This window comes from Pleurodeles waltl, chromosome 3_1 (genome assembly GCF_031143425.1).
Source record: "Pleurodeles waltl isolate 20211129_DDA chromosome 3_1, aPleWal1.hap1.20221129, whole genome shotgun sequence".
Classification (NCBI taxonomy): Eukaryota; Metazoa; Chordata; class Amphibia; order Caudata; family Salamandridae; genus Pleurodeles; species Pleurodeles waltl.
The window spans coordinates 23,543,703-23,562,769 of record NC_090440.1 but is presented as its reverse complement, the minus strand read 5'-3'; the positions used below and the strand labels follow the sequence as shown (position 1 = coordinate 23,562,769).

Here is a 19,067-nt window from a genome sequence, read left to right as displayed (position 1 = left end):
CAGGTTGAAGTTGCTGTAAAATTAACAGAACTGAGACCTGGTGATGGGATAAGTAGAGCCTGAAATTCTAACCTTCGGCTGGCCTCCAAGTCTAGGACTCGCTGCATAAAGGTATGAACTGTGGGAGTCTATTAAACTGTGACCTTTCCTCCTTATGACAAAAGAGAAACTACAGATCTCATCCTCCAAATATCCTTGATCTGAAACATCTCGCTACATCTTCAGACTGGATAACAGAACACACCACACAAGAGCATTGTCAGTAGCCCACTTGGGCAACTGAAACATTATTGATGTTGTTGCCACAAAAAGCTCTACAGGTTGCAATGGTAAAACCAAGCAGCTTGAATCTACTAACACTTGCTACCGTGATGCCAACCCTGAAAGCAATCCACGCCTCCCAAAGGATGATGTCCAAAGTTTACTGCACCTTAGATAAGGCCTACTGGGGTGAAGGGTCAGCGTACTTGAAAGCAACAGGCACTGTATAACCATCGAGTTAGGGACCTGAGCTACTGCGTAAATTAACGACATTCAAGTCTTCAAAAACTCAAACATGGAAGGTGGCACGCGAGAGGTTTAGGGACCCCGCCTGTTGAATCCTCTCCACGCAATTGTTAGTGCAGAACCAAACTGGATAAGAAGGGATCTTCTTGGGCTGGCTTTGAACTGCACACCACCAAGAAAAGGTGTTAGTAATTGAAAGTTACTCACAGGAGTTCGAACTCTGATCAAAATTATCTCCATTTCTCCTATCATCACCGGACTTCAACTATCGAAGGCTCTGAAATGACTGTGTGTAGTGCTAAATATTTCCAAATAAATGAACCTTCTCAAGGAACTCTGTTTGGTAACTGAGATTACACTGACCATGTCAGGATAGGAATGGTTTCCTCCATGTACACTTGTTGTACGGTACACAGTGAGTCATGTTATGTGTAGTTCGCAGTTCGTAATCTCGCATTTTTGGGCACTTTGAAGAACATGAGTATAGAATCACATAGATGTGCATGGTCGAGGCACACTATCCCACATATATCATACCTGGAGTATTCATTCTATGCAGGGGTGCTATGTCACCCATATAAGAATGGGATTCATTAACCATGTGATAAATACATCCAGGTTTCTTTCTCCTACACAACGTGAAATGCACAATTGGGGGTAGTTTACGCAATACATTTTGAGTAACTTGAGGACTGATCCAGTTTTAATCCATAAATTGCAAACAGCTGTGTATCAGGGGGCAAGCGAGACGCTGAGCAATGTTATGAAGTTTGCTGAAGAGCATCTGCAGGCCCGGTGAACATTAGCAGAGTGGAGAACTCATGAAAAAAGGAGGAGCGTCACCCCCCCCAACGAGCAGCAGAAGCTGCAAACCTTTACCAACTAATGAACTATGTTTATTATCCTTTCGCTGTGAAAGGGGCGGGCCATGTGGGATGACAGGGATGAGGGGAGTGCACTGTGCACTACCCTCAGTGCACATGTGTGTTTGGCCAGCCATCTGTGCTCTCTCCAGCCCCGCACGGTGTTACCGGACTGGAGAGAGCAGGCACAGGCTCCCAGTCTGCCTGGGACCGCCCTGGCTGGGCGCTTCCAGCCAAGCCTGACGCTGCTCTGAGCAGCGTCAGGATTGGCCGCAGGGCAGGCTGGGAGCCTGTGCCTGCCTGCTGAGGAGACGGAGCATCGGTGGTGCGGGCGCAGGTACGTTTTTTTGTAACCCCGCGAGCCCCGAATACAAACTATTAGAGGTGATACTGATGGAAACGCTAGCCGACAACTATGGCCGGATCTATAAGTCCGACTGCACAGAAACACCAGAGAAGACAGAGGATTTCCTCAAAGGTACCCTGCTGGAGGATCGGCAGAGACAGCGGCTGAGGAGGCGGCTGCAGCCGTTAGGGAATATAACCAAGCAAGGCAGCCGGCCCCACCAGTACTCCAGTAGAACTATCCAAGACTGTGGTTAGTAGCCGTCACCACATATGGTGGGTCTGTGTGGGCAGGCCCTGCTTCCGCTAGTTCCAAGGACGGCCACTATAGTTCACATAGTGGAAGACGGTGAAGCACCCAACAAATGTGTCTTAATTTGCCGCTCAGTGCCAAGCCCCAAATTCTTGCTAAAGTGCTTGTGCTCCCGATACAACAAGTATTTCAGACTCTGGTCCTCCCTGACCAGTCAGATTTCAGGCTTACAGGGGAACTAAACTAAATCTGCCTAGGCTGCATGAATGAATGAATGAATGCATGGGGCATATACATATGAGCACAGTACGAGAGCCGGCACTCGTGATGTCACTTGATGCAACAATGACGTTTGACACACTATCACGGATGTAGATGTTTGATGTGTTGGACAAGATGGGATTGGGACCCAAGTATAGGCAGTGGACTGACCCTCTGTACAGGCAACCAGCGTCCAGAGTGAGGGTCAAAGGTGCATTTTCAAGGCCCTTCCAGCTGTGGAGAGGAACCAGACCAGGGTGCCACTTTTCTCTTATGATTTTTATACTGGCACTAGACAAGGGAGACTGACTGAGCATGGATCAGGGCTGATCTCCTGATCCAGTGACTGAGTTGGGACGAATTCTGGGAGGAAAAAATATTATTGCATGCAAACAATGGGTCACTGGGCGGCTCCAAGTTTTTAGGAATGTGGGAAATATTCTAGATACAAAATTAACTTGGGGAAATCACACATATTCCGCTTAACAGACATGCCACCGTGAATACTAGTACACTGTCCACTACATCTGTCCAATAAGGGGCTTTGGTATTTAGGCATCTACATAACAAGAGGTAGGTATGTTCTTCCTCAATAGAAATACAAGCAGATTGCTGGAGAAATGGAACACTGGAGATCCCCGATGATTTCGTTGATGGCCCCATCCAAGATGATCATCCCTGTACGGTTTCCATATGCGCTGTACAACGCGCCCTTTAAAACCCCACCTGAATTTTTGTAAGAACTAGGAGACCACGACATAGCTATTGCTGTGGAATGGAAAGGCCCCAAGCACAGCATTGAGCAAATTTACAAGCGGGGTTAACGATTGGGCATAGCCCTTCCGGACATCAAAAATAGTGTCGGGCCGCTCAACTGGCGTCAATGATTGGGTGTTTGCACCACAGGATGAACCAGCAATCAGGATAGACATGCAACGGGGGATGGGGATACCCCGCAGCACTCAACAGAAGAAGACCTCCCAGGAGCCCTCTCCCATGAGCCTCCCAGGAGCCCCCCCCATATGAGCCTCCCAGGAGCCCCCTCCCAGGAGCCTGCTGACTCCCCCTCCTTGATTGCAGTGTGGAGGTTTCTGGGATGGGAGGGGACTCGCACAGAAAACACTCTTTTGTTGGTCTGTGATTTATTAGCAGAACTAGGGGGGCCTTAAACGGGGTCAAAAGGTGAGAAACAACATGCATCAGCAAATTAGGGAATGTGTGGTCAGGCCTGGAGATGGTGGTCCTTCAAGAGGACTATCAGGTCCCGGACGGCAGGTACTGTGGATACTTGCATGACAGGCTCTCGGCTGAGGAGTCCTTCCCCTTGGAGGGCAGGATACTGGATGAGCCCCTGCAGAAGAAAGCAGTGTCTTTAAGATATAAAAACATTAATAATGTGCCCGACTTGGTGCAGACACCAAAGGAGGGCTGAGAGTCTGGCACGGCTGCCCTGGAGAAAATGGAGTGGGCAGGGGCAATGGGGCACCAAGGGAGGTGGCCATGCTGTCCGGCTTCTGTGAAACTCAGCTGTGCATAGACCGTAATATTCCAGAACTCTGCACCTGAAAAGGGGAGAAGGAGCAGCGACTATTGCCTCTGGGGTTGGGCCCAACAAGGCCCGTTCAACACCCTATGGTCTTCTCCGGAGGCGAGACCCTTATGGAAGGAAGTAAAGGACTGTATGGAACAGGTGCTGGGTGGGCCGGTCGAGGCCTCTGCCAAAATGATGCAATTTAAACTTATGGGGAGACGATGGAACTTTAAAATACTCGAGGCTCTGGATGAACTTGGGACCGGCAGTCGCAAAGGGGTAACACTGCCAAATGTTGGGGAACAGAGAGGAGACCATAGCTTATGACCTGGAAGCAGTGCTTCATTTGTGCTTGTTGTTTCCGGTGCTGAGCACCGGCACTTATTTTTGAGGGCCGGGGCTTATTCTTCTGCCTCAAGCATTTCCTGCGAGCAAAAGACACATATGGGAAAGACTGAGGCAGGGAAAAACGAAAAAGCGTCACAAAGGTAGAAAGCTGCCAGAGTGAGCTGAAGGTGCATGGAGTGGCTGTAAATGGATTGAAGAGGTCCGAAGAGTCCCGAGGTGGCTTCAAGTTTACGCTGCCTCAGTATTCCGTGCTCGCACATTTAAATGCAGCAGCCGCGAGTTTAAGAAGAGAGCTTTGGGCACCAGCACGTTTTTCTTTACAAATTAAGCACTGGGACTAACACAAATTTTTTTCCCCATCCCACTTTGACCCAGAACAAGACGGGGAAAATACAAAAGGGTAAAAGAAAGACCAACATAAAGGAGGGGAACAGTGACGAAGAAGAAAGCAGGGATGAAAAATAACCTGCAAGACCGAGATAAAGGGACAGAGGCAGCCTGGTGTGGACTTAAGAGGCATTAGGTGCAATAAAAACCGTGCACTCTATGTTTGACGGTGCTGGCCTTGGGGTTCTGAGCAAAACTGGGGACCGGCACTTATTCTTTTACAAATTAAGCACTGTCCGGACGGATGACATGGGCTGGTGCATGCTGACAGAAAAACAAACATGCCTCAGGAGAAGCTGCCCCAAGAAATCTCTTTAGATTTGGGAGGGGGGTGCAAACTTATTGCAGATTGAATGTATCACTGACGAGAGTCTGGTGGCCAATGTGTCCCGTCAAGGTCAAGTATTTGCCTCACCATGTAAGCGGCGAACGGGCTGCACTAATCCTGCGCTACAGCAGACAGAGCAAAAATGATGCGATGAATGTTTTGTGTGGTAAACAGCTGTTTATGTGTGTTGACCTAACCAATAAAAATACCTTTTGAAAAGAATAAGTCTCTGGCACAGGGGGAGTGGGGGTCGGCAGGAGGAGCGGGGTCGAACCTGTAGAACAGAAGCTGCCGAGCACGGTATGTTACAGAGAACATACAAAGCCACAATATTTATCATGCGTGTATAGCGCCTGAACGCGAGCCTCGCAGCAGGATGTGCAGAAGGCGCCTAGTGAGAAAGGCGCTGCATTAAACTGGGTCTAGACAGGCAGCTAACAAGTATTCCTCAAGGCGCAGGTTCTTGAGAAGAGATTCAAGCCTGAAACAAGGGGCACTTTACCTCGCACAGAGCGGGCATGCTGTACTCTTGGGGCCTTGTCAGAAGGATCTGAAAAGTAGGTGTTTTTTTCTGAACAAGGACTGGCAAGTTTGGGGGCAAGAGATTCCAGATTTTGGAGGTTCATGGCTTTGAAAGAGAGGTAGTCAGTCTTCATGGTGCAGCATGCCTCATTTGTGGAACATTTAAGGTAGGCAAACGTGGTGCAACGTTTCCCAATTTTTTTCTTTGTGTTTGTAAGGAACCTGGCTGAAGAATATAGCACTGGTATGAGTATGTTTTGGAAATCCAGTAAGGACGCCGGAGCCTTACTGAAGGCAGAAGATGACCACAGCCTCTGCTAGCTTCAGACCTTGGAAGACGAGAATGTGTTTAGGATTCTTCAGTGTGTGTAGGTGACACTAGGCCAACGCAGCCATGGCTTGGATATGGTTTTAAGATTACCCACGAAGGAAAACCACACATTTAGTCGAGATAGCCAGTTTTGGAGCGACAGTTGCCAATTCTAGAGATTTAAGCCATAAATTGCCAACAGCCGAGTGGAATGTGGGCGCCTGGGTCTCCGTGGAGGCTTCCATTAGACCACAGATGCCAGGAAGTACTCACCGTCACCCCCAAGCTGCAGGTCCCGGTCCAGGGGCACGATGGGTGGCGACGTCTGCAAGCCAGCCTTGTGGTACCACAGCAGCAGGATCCTTAGAATGGCCCTGGAAAGGAGAATGACAACTTTAAACATCCAGGATGCAGAGTGGTACGTGGATGCCCGGGGGTGGGGGGAACAAAACGTTAACAAGTGAGAACGTAAAACATACTGATGAGCAGAGAAGACGAGAGACTGGGACGAAAAGCAGAGAATATGAACAGCACCGATGCCCGGGAAGGAGAGGCTCTTCGGGCTCCAGAGGGAGAAACTCTCCAGCACAGCACAGGGTTACAAGCTGGCAGCTGGGATGCCAAGGCCAGCTCAGCCTCACCCTCTATAGCAGAGGTGCTGGTTCTGCAAACCCAAACTGGGACGAGACCATCTGCCTACAGTGTGGTCGAGCTGAAGCCACTGCCCAGGTCTATCTGTTGGCCTCTCACTCGCCCAGAGCCAATCTCCCAAGAGGAATGTGCCCAGCCGAGGGTGCCCACTCTCCAGCCCACTATACAGCCCTGCGCACAACTCAGGGAGTCCCCCTCGGGGCTCAAAGCGAGAGCCGTGCCCCCCTACTTGCAGGCTGGTGAGGTTGCTGCATCTCTGGTGATGGTCCCATGGCTTCCACCAGCTCCAATCACTGCAGGCTACTAGGAGGCGAAGACACTGCCTGGGCGGACTCTCCTCCGAGCTGCTGTGACCAATCCTGGGACTGGTCCTGCAGTACTCTGGGCCAGGGGAGGAGATGTGCAAAGTGTGAGTTACCTGTAGCAGGCAAACAATTGCTGGTACCACTGACATAGGCTGTGGGGCCCTTTGCTTCACTGGACATCCCAAACATCAGTCCCTCACTGAGCTCCCTCCGCTGGGCTACCACTGTGCCCACGAGCTGCGATTCTACCCAGACTGTGCACACATGTGGTGGGACGCATGTTCACGGGCCCTCGCCCAGGAGGGCAGCCACCCTCTTTTACCCACTGATGGCCAAGGAACAAGAAGGGTGCCCGCCAGCAGGACACCGTCAGGGGCTGAGCTAAGGAGGCAGGAGAGCGGTAACCAGGAGACCGACCGATGCCACATTAGGTGCCACACTAAGGCCATCTTGGGGTGTTGGGTGGGTTGGCACGTCCACTGCTTGCACTCAGTGTGACCCTCTACAGCTCTGCTGCTGGGCAAAGGTCTACACAGCCCTTCACGCAGGTGCTAAAGAGTGTTATCTGCCAAGGTTTGGTGTAACATCCGAGGAAACACCTACAGCCAAACATGCAGCAAGTTCATCTCTCATTCAAGTCTTTATCGAGGAAGGAACAAGAGTCAGGGGAGTCCACAAGATACAGCACAGAGGTTTAACAAAGGCTTGAGAGGTGTGTCCCAAAAGAACATACTCAGGGAGCAGTGTGTGGAGGAGACTGGACATGATAGATGGACAGGCAGAGGAATGAGAGCGGGGCAGAGGGACAGCTCCCGGCGCTGGGAGGGACCATCTTCCCACGCATGACTGAGCGCTCCCCTCCACCCAAGGACACTTACTTCGCCAGCTGAATGAGGACGATGACTGCCCACCGGCCCACCTCGCCCCACGCCTTGGCCGCTCCTAACTCGATGAAAACTTCCACACACTCCAGGACACCAAGCCAGGTCATCAGCTTCCGCTGGGAGAGGGGCTGCGAGGAAGAGGGACCGGAAGTCAGGCAGGAGATGGGCAGTAACCACGAGAGCGAATGGTGATGGCCTGGGGGGTGGCAGGGAAAGTGCTGGGGGGATACTGGGGGGACAGTGGGAGCAAGGGATGCCAACGGGGGGGGGGGAGGGAGTGGGAGCCAACAGGTGACATAGCAAATAGGAGAGCACTGGAGAGGCTGGAAGGGGGGATGAGGCAAGGAATAAGTAGGGACCAAGGAGGAGTTCAAGAAACAAGCCTATGGAGGGGTGAGGGTGTGGGGGGGACTGAGATAGAGAAAACAAAATGAGAGCAAAAGATCAGCAGGGTAAGATCGTGCCAGGAACCAATGGGACGTGTCCACGAGTTACCCAGGGAACAAAGTCGCAGCATGGGTTGGCACTTAAGGATGCACATCAGGCGAAGCGCCAAGAGGCAGGGAGAGTAGCAACCAACTCACCACACGAAGGGACTGGCGGAGCTGCTTCCGGAGTATGGCATCGTTCAGGAGCACGAGCAAATTGGATGCTGAGTAGACTAAAGTGCAAGGAAAGGAGAGGTGTTTCACCAACTGTAGAGAAGACCTCTGGACTCACTCCAACCACAAGAACCCTGCCAACATCCCTGGTCTGCAGCACCATTCCCTACAGTACCCTCTACTCCAAAGACTCCAAAGACTACACCATCAGTGACCCACCCCCATCAACTTCCTGGAACTCTGCCACAACAACCACCAGGCCACCAACTTTCACCAACCACACCTCCTCAGCAGTCATCCACTGTGCATCACATTACCACTAAAACCTCCACTTCCTGCCACTGGACTCCAACCACACCTCCTCAGCAGTCATCCACCGTGCATCACCTTACCACAAAAACCTCCACTTCCTGCCACTGGCCACCAACTTCCACTAACCACACCTCCTCAGCAGTCATCCACCGTGCATCACCTTACCACAAAAACCTCCACTTACTGCCATTGGCCACCAACTTCCACTAACCACACCTCCTCAGCAGTCATCCACCGTGCATCACCTTACCACAAAAACCTCCACTTACTGCCACTGGACTCCAACTTCCACCAACCACACCTCCTCAGCAGTCATCCACTGTGCATCACCTTACCACAAAAACCTCCACTTGCTGCCACTGGACACCAACCACAGAGCACATAACTGACCCCTCCACAACCGCGCTTTCATTGTCTCACCCAACACTATATGCCAGCCTCGTACAATACGCTCTACCTGACATAACCCTGAAAAAATACTTTTAAGACCATGCCATACACCACTGCTGACTGACTCAACACAACTTTGTAAAGTTAAATCAGTCCCCAACAAACACTTTGCAGTAAGAGCACCCCAACCACAACCCACCCTCATCACGGATTGTTATATCTCGAACAGACACCTCCTGCCTTTTCCAGCAAACTTAACTTTACAGCCCGCAGATAAAAACTATGCAGAACACCACATCACACCCAGAGTCAAAACATCCTCAGTACATACCAAGCTCAGAGAGTTCATGGGAGTCTGAAGAGCGACCTGGAGGGAAAGAAACATGTCAAGGTTACAGAGATCACACACTGGAGACTGAGTGAGCTGGGATTGCACTAAGCAGTAACTTTCTACACAACCTCATAAATGATCATCCCTGGACACTAAACTGTGGGCGTTCCTCTAAACTCCACAAGATGCAGAAAGTGTGGGGCACCTCTCTGCTTCCAGTTTTGGAAGAGAAGAGACGATGCTGTAAAGCACCATGCCTGCTTTCACCACTGCTCACACTCACATGGTAGGTACATCTAAACATGCCTGCTTCACTTTTTAACAGTTTGCTGCAGTGAATCTAGGAAGCTAGGCCTCTCTCTGCTAGGGAGGGCATCTGGGTATGGGGTGAGGGGTTGCGGGCACTGAAATTGCTTAGGACAAGAAACTCTTCCACTCAAATTCCAGACCACCATGCAGGCAGCCACTCGCCATCACAGGGGATTGCTGTTCCTGGTCGTAGGGCACATATCATTCCTGCATACAGACACTTTTATACATCCACAGGGGGCGGGGAAAGCAAGAGGTTTTCGGATTTAGGGAATTATCACTCCTGGGTGCAGCCAGCCTAGTGGGCACTAGTGCAGCATCACTCCTGCATTCACCCCATTTATAGGACACCAGGGCAATATCAGTCCTGGATACAAGCCTCATGCACATCCACAGGGTGTGGGTGGCTTTTTATGGGCTCCAGGGCACTAGCCCTCCTAGCCACAGCCCACCACTTGGGTTCTAAGGGGTTACTGTGCCCTCCTACAGACAACCTCCAGGGCTCTAGAGGTTTATGACTAAGGCTCACACTTTTCCATTTTTACAGATAAATACAGGCAGAAACCCATCTATTTTGTGGTCTGTATTTGGATGACTCTCACTACTGTCAATAAAGAGTGACAGGTCAACATCTGTGCAGATTGCCAGGTAGAGGAGTTAAAAAATGAAAAGAAGATTTCCTAATGAAGTTTAAATAACCGCAAGAGTGCATCTGTTTAAGCTGCTCTACAGTGTAAGTAGTTTGAAATGACTATTGTACTGTAAAGGGCTAAACCCCCATTGGACACTAAATACCAACTAAATAGGGATAAATACACATAAAATGAGCAAAAAATAAATATGGATAAATACAGACGGAAATGTCACAAAAAGAAATACCATAAAACGGGGCCCTATTTGTGACCCTGGATACAGCCCACCAGGAGATCAGCTCAGAGCCACCGCCACGTCCAATTCACCTCCTGTTCCATAAGGAGAAGAAAATCACCCCTGGGACATCACGGCGCTATGCAGATGCCTGATTCACAGAATGCCAATAGTCACCTCTGGATCTGATGACCGTTTTCTCGCCCAGACCTGAAGCCCACTAAGCAGGTCAGTGGCTTCAGCACAGTTACGCGCCGACAGTCTCAACACCTGTTCCCTCCTCCATAATCCCCTGGATCCCTACCCCACCAGTTCAATCCTCAGCCCTATCTCAGGCCTCAGGCAGAGCACTTCCACCAGCCCCTCACCGATATCACCCACCTTACACCGGGCCCTGTCTCTGTGAAGCTAAGCCGCCTCCCCCTCACCGTTAGAGCCGTGAACAGGCGCTGCCTCAACATATCTACTCTACTTTCAGAAGCAGCGCCCGACCTCACGGTCATCACGGAAACAAGACTTAGGATTCTGCACCCACACTTTTCCATTAAAGTCATTCCTCCTGTATACTGTACCATCAACAAACATTGTGTCAGCAAGAGGGGGATGGCCAAGCAGCCAACCACAAGCTGAGCACTGCGAATCCTTGTGGTAAGAGGCCGCTGCAGCCTACACTTGTTCCGTTCCCTTGGTCTATAGAACGCCTCCTACCAAGAGAGAGTTTAAGGCACCTTACTGAATCAGTGATCGAGACTATACCAAACCACCCTGACCCACACAACCTAGAACAGTGGTTCCCAACCTGTGGTCCGGACACCCCGGGGGTCCGCAAAGCCTCCTCAGGGGATCCGAAACTGCTTAGAAAATGAAATATTATTAACAGATTATGTCCCCAGCTTTCAGTAATGACTCAGTGGGGGTCCCCGGATTACAATAATAATTCCGTGGGGGTCCCCGGGTTCCAGTAATGTGGAGAGTCCAAAGAAGTCAAAAGGTTGGGAACCACTGACCTGGAATACTTCTACACTTGTTTGAAAAGATGCACTGAACAACAATCATAGCCGCTATGTACAATCTCTTTTTTCGATTTGTTTCAACCCCCAACAAATCAAGTCTGGTACAACCCATTCCACAGCTCACATACTAGATTCCATATTCACTCCAACCCTGCTAGGGAGTAACATTAGTGACGGCTGACGCTGCTTTGTTTCCGGCTTGCAGACTGACCATGTTACATGGATGATTGCATGACCGTCCATACAGCTCAGTGTTGCGCACTACTTTTTTTCTTTTGCCTCGCTGCTTCGTGCTGCATGGCCATATGTTGTTTCTTCCTCTTCCATGTTTTAGGCATGCTGCTGTTGCGTGTTACATGAGGACGTGAAGTTTCACATAGCATGAACTTGATCGAAGAGCATGTTACTCGTCTCCCTTCTCTCACAGGCTGAAGGCACAGTGTCCAAATTTTCTCAAAATGGGTGCCCCGCTTCATTTTTCCGCACTGCACATGAAAGTAATTTGGGATGTGCTGAATTGAACATTGCACAGTGCAGTACCTTATACGGCCAAAAGAGGTCCCAAGGGACACCTAGGGACAGCCTGTGGTACTACACCCATTCCCTGGTTCGTGCACATTAGAACTGTAAATGTTGCCGTTTTTTCCCAGCCTATTTCCCTGGCATATATGTGTAAAAGTGTTAACGTAACCATGTTCTTCCTGATTACATTTCACATGCTTTACTTAATCTTGTTTTTTTTGATCCATCCTATTCAAAAAGGTCCCACTGTAATTAGCACTCTCAATCAAGTGCCGTCTCAAATGCAGGGTGGCACCAAAGCTGCTCCCTTTGTAAACTGGCAATTCACGTAATCTTCCTATGCCCCCCAAAAAATGAATCTGCACCTGCGTATTGTAATGCGCTATATAAAACTGCAAAATAACTGCAGTGATTTTGGATAAGATTTTAGGCTGTAAATCATCCAGCTCCAAGAGTTCACATTAATGTCGAGCTTGAAGTCGTACGCGGTCATCCTTTTTGGTGTGGAAAGGTGCTCTCAGTCGGGTATGTTGCAGTTCCACAGGAAATTTTACACACAGGTAAAATTGCGTCCACACTCTCTGTTTGGAAAGACTTAAAAATGTTGGTCATTTCACAGAGTAATGTGCTCTATCCGACTTACTACAGCTACAAACCTGCATCACTGTCTCTTTGAGCCCCTCTTGTGCGCCCTGCTTACCATATAATAGTATGTTTCAGCCACTGAAAAGTGTGGGATGAAAAAGTGCGTTCACACAGATTACCGCTTGTCACGTTGATTAAAAGCCGCCCCGCCAGTTGCAACTTCTTCCCAGTAACAGCTGCGAGATGTCAGGATGTTGCTACTTATTTTTTTTTTCAGCCAGTATATTACTCGTCTCCCCTCCCTCATAACCTGAATGCACAGCGTAAAACTTGTCACAAAACTGGTGCTGCACTTCATTTTTTAGCACAGCGCCTGAAAGTCATTGAGGTTTGTTGATTGAACCCTGCAGGGTGCAGTACCTTATGCGGGCAAGAGAGGTCCCTAAGGACACCTAGTGACAGCCTGTGGTACTGCACCCTTTCCCTGCTGCGTGCACTTTAGAACAGTAACTGATGCAGGTTTTTTTCAGCCAGCATATTACAAGTATAAAAGCGTTAACGTTACCATGTTGTTCCCGCTTACATTCTCTATGACTGTTTACTTTTTCCAGGATGTTGTTACTAAATTTTTTCCACAGCCAGCATATTATTCGTCTCTCCTCCCTCATGACTTATTGTCATTTATCTGGTTCTCCAGCGCCGCAAGCTCACAGAAATGGTAATAGCGCTAAGCAAATATCAGCATCTCGTGGCATACAAAAAAAGAAGAAAAACGTAAAAAACAAAATGCCATTTTCAACACCAATACCTCTAACTTTGACAAATGCGAGACCTCATGCATTGCAAATGCTTGTTATTATCTGGTCACATCTGCTGTACGTTGAAAGGCAGAGGTTAAGTGTCAGCCTGTGTCTTCCTACACTTTGCTGCTTATTTTATCCTGGGGCTGGTGTTTACTTTTCTTTCTCTGACTGCAGAGTTAGAGGATTTTGTAAAGTGAAATGTCTGAGAATGAGGCTGGGCACACAACATTTAAAAAGCTTGTAAATAAAGAGCACAAATATTTCAAGACAGATTTCAGTAGTTAAGGAGGCACATTTCTGTACTTCTGAAGGGAGATGGAAACAAGGATCTGAGCAGGATCAAAACAATCAGAACCCTTTACTTGGTGACGTACAAATGATAAATATTTGTTGGAAGCAGATTTCCACGCATTATCATTTGCACGCTGTGTGGTTTTAGAAGTAAAACTGCACGTCAGTGGGGAGGTTTGGAGCCATTTCAATGGAAAATGTCTCTAAGTGCCGTGCAGTAGCACATCATGCTTAGTGACATGTTTGTTAAATGTGAGTATTTTTAAATATAAACTGAGTAACATTCCTGCCCCAATGACAATGCTATTAGTGAACTAAAAATCAACTCAGCGGTCATATGTGTACCCTGCATGTGGGCAACATTTTTATTACACAGTAAACGAATCTAGTAAATCAAACAAAAAAGGTTTCTGTTCAGCAGAGAAGCTAAACTCACATGTTTGAAGGCGCTGTTGTATGTGATAAGGGAGGAAAATGTGACTCTTGAAACATGATTTGCACAGGGTCACACAATTTGAGGCATGTTTATGGGTGAAGAACATTACAGTTAGAAGAGTAGATTAATCAAATCACTAAACCTGCAGGTCTGGTAGTATTTGTCTGATTTTTAGAGGCCTCAAGAAGAGAAGCACGTCTTATTGACAAGAGAGAAAAATAAGCCCTTAAGGGTGGCCACCAGAGCCACGAAGAGCCACGAAGAGCCTCCGCCTGTATAACTGATGCACATAAGGCCCCAGCAGAATTCTGCAATCCAGGAGGCCACCACGCAGACGCGCCACCATCACAGCCTCCTATGGCAAAGTCTCCATGGAAGATCTCAGAACTTGACAGTCAGGAGACCATCTACCCTCCTCCTGCGTGACAATCACCCCTAAAATGGCCACCACCAACCTTCCATCGCTCACCACCTGTAACGCCTTCTATGAAAAGGAATTCTCCATACTCAAGGCAGGCGCCCTTCAAGAGGAGGTTCAGGCCGCTTCCTAAAAATCATCAGGATCCCGCCTGCACCACCTGCAGAGGGCACAACCAGAAGCAAACTACACAAGCGCCTGGAAGTTTCTTAAGCGTTAATAAACTTTTCCATATACTTTACCATAGGGAGATCTCTGCCTGTCAAAAGTTACAAGTAGTAACTTTACATTTGGAATAAGTTCAGGTGGAAGCCTATGCTTCGAAGCAAATTTACAGTTCTAAATAGAGGACAGGCTACAGTACATTTACGACACAGTGTAAGAGTAAACTTCCATGTGTAGAATTACTCAGGTATCAATCAGGATTTCTAAAGCGCGGCAAATCACCGGTAAGGGCCTCAAAGCGCTGTACACGTTCACGTCAGTGAAAAGGCTGTGGCCGTGTGGACCAGCACTGTGATCTTGCTTCACCCACATGGCCTGGTGACCTACTGAAGGAGGGGGTGCTCGTGTGCCCCCCGCCAGGGCCGGCTTCGAGGCACATATTTCTGAAGACGTTTATCAAGAACCACACACTCTGGACCCAGTGCACGCGCTGAGAACAGATGTGCTGGAGAGGATCTGTGCACACCGATTCGCAGCACTAGCATGCACAGGAGTCCTCGCAGCGCTACCATGCCCAGGAGCCCTCGCAGCGCTAGCATGCCAAGAAACACTCGCAGCGCTAGCATAAATAGAACCACTCGCAGCGCTAGCACATCTAGAACCACTCGCAGCGCTAGCATGCCTACAACCACTCGCAGCGCTTGCATGCCCAGGAGCACTGGGAGCGCTAGCATGCCTACAACCACTCGCAGCGCTAGCGTATCTAGAACCACACGCAGCGCTAGCATGCCCACAACCACTCGCAGCGCTAGCATGCCCAGGAGCACTCGCAGCGCTAGCATGCCCACAACCACTCGCAGCGCTAGCATGCCCAGGAGCACTCGCAGCGCTTTAGTCGCTGCACGACAGACTGTGCACAGGCAGCGGCGCCTTCGAGGCGCTGTACTGACGCGCACGCGCACTCACTGGCCAGCAGGTAGGAGAGCGCGCGCACCGCGCCCTCGCACTGCGCAGCCGCCCCCGGGTTCCGCGTCACGTAGTCCCGGTAGCGCCTGGAGAGAAGCGCCAGCTTCTGGGCGCAGCGCGCGGCCATGATTCCCGCAGACTGCACGGCGCTTCCTGTTCCTGCATCCGGGGCCTGAGGAGGGCGGGGCCTGGGGGAGGGGCGGAGCAGAGGGGGGGGGGGGAGGGGGAGGAGCAGAGGGGGGGCGGGGGAGGAGAGAACCCAGGAGGTGGGTGAACTATGGAGAAAGGAGAGAAGTGTGGGGGGGGCACAACCACCAAACAAGCCGGGGGGGGAGACACCCACTGAAACAGGGGGTGCAAGGGGTGTGTACTGTGGAAGGGGGTGCACTGTACTGGTGAGACAGGAGGGCCCCAGAGAGGGGTGTACCGTGGAAGGGGGTGAGGGCCACAGGAGAGGGGTGTACTGTGGAAGGGAGTGTACTGGTGAGACAGGAGGGCCCCAGGAGAGGGGTGTAGTGTGCAAGGGGGTGCAGTGTACTGGTGAGACAGGAGGGTCCTAGGAGAGGGGTGTACTGTGGAAGGGGGTACAGTGTACTGGTGAGACAGGAGGGCCCCAGGAGAGGGGTGTAGTGTGCAAGGGGTGCAGTGTACTGGTGAGACAGGAGGGCCCCAGGAGAGGAGTGTACTGTGGAAGGGAGTGCAGTGTACTGGTGAAACATGAGGGCCCCAGAGAGGGGTGTACTGTGGAAGGGGGTGCAGTGTACTGGTGAAACATGAGGGCCCCAGAGAGGGGTGTACTGTGGAAGGGGGTGCAGTGTACTGGTGAAACATGAGGGCCCCAGAGAGGGGTGTACTGTGGAAGGGGGTGCAGTGTACTGGTGAAACATGAGGGCCCCAGAGAGGGGTGTACTGTGGAAGGGGGTGCAGTGTACTGGTGAAACATGAGGGCCCCAGAGAGGGGTGTACTGTGGAAGGGAGTGCACTGTACTGGTGAGACAGGAGGGCCCCAGGAGAGGGGTGTACTGTGGAAGGGGGTGAGGGCCACAGGAGAGGAGTGTACTGTGGAAGGGGGTGAGGGCCACAGGAGAGGAGTGTACTGTGGAAGGGAGTGTACTGGTGAGACAGGAGGGCCCCAGGAGAGGGGTGTACTGTGGAAGGGAGTGCACTGTACTGGTGAGACAGGAGGGCCCCAGGAGAGGGGTGTACTGTGGAAGGGGGTGAGGGCCACAGGAGAGGAGTGTACTGTGGAAGGGAGTGTACTGGTGAGACACGAGGTCCCCAGGAGTGGGGTGTACTGTGGAAGGGAGTGCACTGTACTGGTGAGACAGGAGGGCCCCAGGAGAGGGGTGTACTGTGGAAGGGGGTGAGGGCCACAGGAGAGGAGTGTACTGTGGAAGGGAGTGTACTGGTGAGACACGAGGTCCCCAGGAGTGGGGTGTACTGTGGAAGGGGGTGCAGTGTACTGGTGAAACATGAGGGCCCCAGAGAGGGGTGTACTGTGGAAGGGGGTGCAGTGTACTGGTGAAACATGAGGGCCCCAGAGAGGGGTGTACTGTGGAAGGGGGTGCAGTGTACTGGTGAAACATGAGGGCCCCAGAGAGGGGTGTACTGTGGAAGGGGGTGCACTGTACTGGTGAGACAGGAGGGCCCCAGGAGAGGGGTGTACTGTGGAAGGGGGTGCAGTGTACTGGTGAAACATGAGGGCCCCAGAGAGGGGTGTACTGTGGAAGGGGGTGCACTGTACTGGTGAGACAGGAGGGCCCCAGGAGAGGGGTGTACTGTGGAAGGGGGTGAGGGCCACAGAGAGGAGTGTACTGTGGAACGGGGTGAGGGCCGCAGGAGAGGAGTGTACTGTGGAAGGGAGTGTACTGGTGAGACAGGAGGGCCCCAGGAGAGGGGTGTACTGTGCAAGGGAGTGCAGTGTACTGGTGAGACAGGAGGGCCCCAGAGAGGGGTGTACCGTGGAAGGGGGTGAGGGCCACAGGAGAGGAGTGTACTGTGGAAGGGAGTGTACTGGTGAGACAGGAGGGCCCCAGGAGAGGGGTGTACTGTGCAAGGGAGTGCAGTGTACTGGTGAGACAGGAGGGCCCCAGAGAGGGGTGTACCGTGGAAGGGGGTGAGGGCCACAGGAGAGGAGTGTACTGTGGAAGGGAGTGTACTGGTGAGACAGGAGGGCCCCAGGAGAGGGGTGTACTGTGCAAGAGAGTGCAGTGTACTAGTGAGACAGGAGAGGGGTTGTTAGACCTGACAGCTTTAGGGTGGTCACCCACAACATTTTGCCTGCCTCCCTCCCTCCACTTTTTGACAGTGTTTTTGCTGGATTTAGGACTCTGCACACTTTACCACTGCTAACCAGTGCTAAAGCGCATAGGCTCTCTCCCTTAAACATGGAAAAATTGGCTCATACCCAATTGGCATATTTAGTCTACTTGTAAATCCCTAGTATAGTGCACTACGTGTGCCCAGTGCCTATAGATTGAATGCTACTAGTGGGCCTGCAGCACTGGTTATGCCACCCACATAAGTAGCCCCTTAACCACGACTCAGGCCTGCCACTGCAAAGCCTGTGTGTGTAGTTTCACTGCCACTTCGAGTTGGCATTTAAAAGTACTTGACAAGCATTAAACTCCCCTTTTCTACATATAAGTCACCTCTAAGGTAGGCCCTATGTAACCTAGAGGGCACGGTGCTGTGTAGGTAAAAGACAGGACATATATCTGTGTGTTTTATATGTCCTGGTAGTGGAAAACTCCCAAATGTGTTTCCCACTGCTGTGAGGCCTACTCCTTTCATAGGCTAACATTAGGGCTACCCTCATAAACTGAGTGGTAGATTCTGATTAGAAAGGGGTAAACAGGTCATTTTTAGTATGGCCAGAATGGTAATGCAAAATCCTGCTGACTGGTGAGGTTGGATTTTATATTACTATTTTAGAAATGGCACTTTTAGAAAGTAAGCATTTCTCTGCACTTAAATCCTTCTGTGCCTTACAGCCTGTCTCCAATCAACGCCTGGGCTGGGCTGGTTGACAGCTCCCTTGTGCATTTCACCCAGACAACCACAAACACAGAATGCTCAGTGAAACCTGCACACATCTGCATACTGAATGGGTCTTCCTGGGCTGGGAGGGTAGAGGGCCTAACACTTACATTTCAAAGGACAGTTGCCTGCCCTCACACAATGGACTACCAAACCCCCTACTGGGACCCTAGCAGACAGGGATGAACTGAAAGGGGACCTTGTGCACTTCAAAAACACTCTTTGAAGTCTCCCCCACTTAAAAGGCACTTTTGGTTATATAAACTGACCCTACCAAGACAGACACTTCTTGGGACATAGACTCTGCACCAGAACCTGCATCCTGCCAAGAGAACCTGCCTAGCTGCCCAAATGACTCACCTGGACTGCTTTGCTGTAAAGGACTGCTGCCTTGCTGTTGCCCTGCTGCCTTGCTGGCCTCTGGCTCTGCTGAGAAGTGCTCTCCAAGAGCTTGGATTGAGCTTGCCTCCTGTTCCTGAAGTCTCAAGGCCAAAAAGACTTCATCTTTGCAAAGAAACTCTTT

General features: G+C 50.7%; 1 protein-coding gene across 2 annotated transcripts in view; it reads right to left on the bottom strand.

Annotated features, from left to right (window-relative positions):
- PEX16 (peroxisomal biogenesis factor 16) overlaps positions 1-15,688 on the bottom strand; it is a 71,657-nt gene extending 55,969 nt beyond the window's left edge. The window contains exons 1-5 of one of the 2 annotated variants that reach the window (XM_069221745.1): positions 15,506-15,688; positions 9,131-9,166; positions 8,080-8,156; positions 7,490-7,623; positions 5,929-6,029 (exon numbers count right to left, since the gene is read on the bottom strand). In XM_069221745.1, coding sequence (XP_069077846.1) covers positions 5,929-6,029; positions 7,490-7,623; positions 8,080-8,156; positions 9,131-9,166; positions 15,506-15,632 — 475 coding nt within the window. In that variant the 5' untranslated portion in view covers positions 15,633-15,688. The remainder of the gene's footprint in view (positions 1-5,928; positions 6,030-7,489; positions 7,624-8,079; positions 8,157-9,130; positions 9,167-15,505) is intronic. The other variant, XM_069221744.1, reaches the window with a different exon arrangement.
- Positions 15,689-19,067: the final 3,379 nt, after the last annotated feature.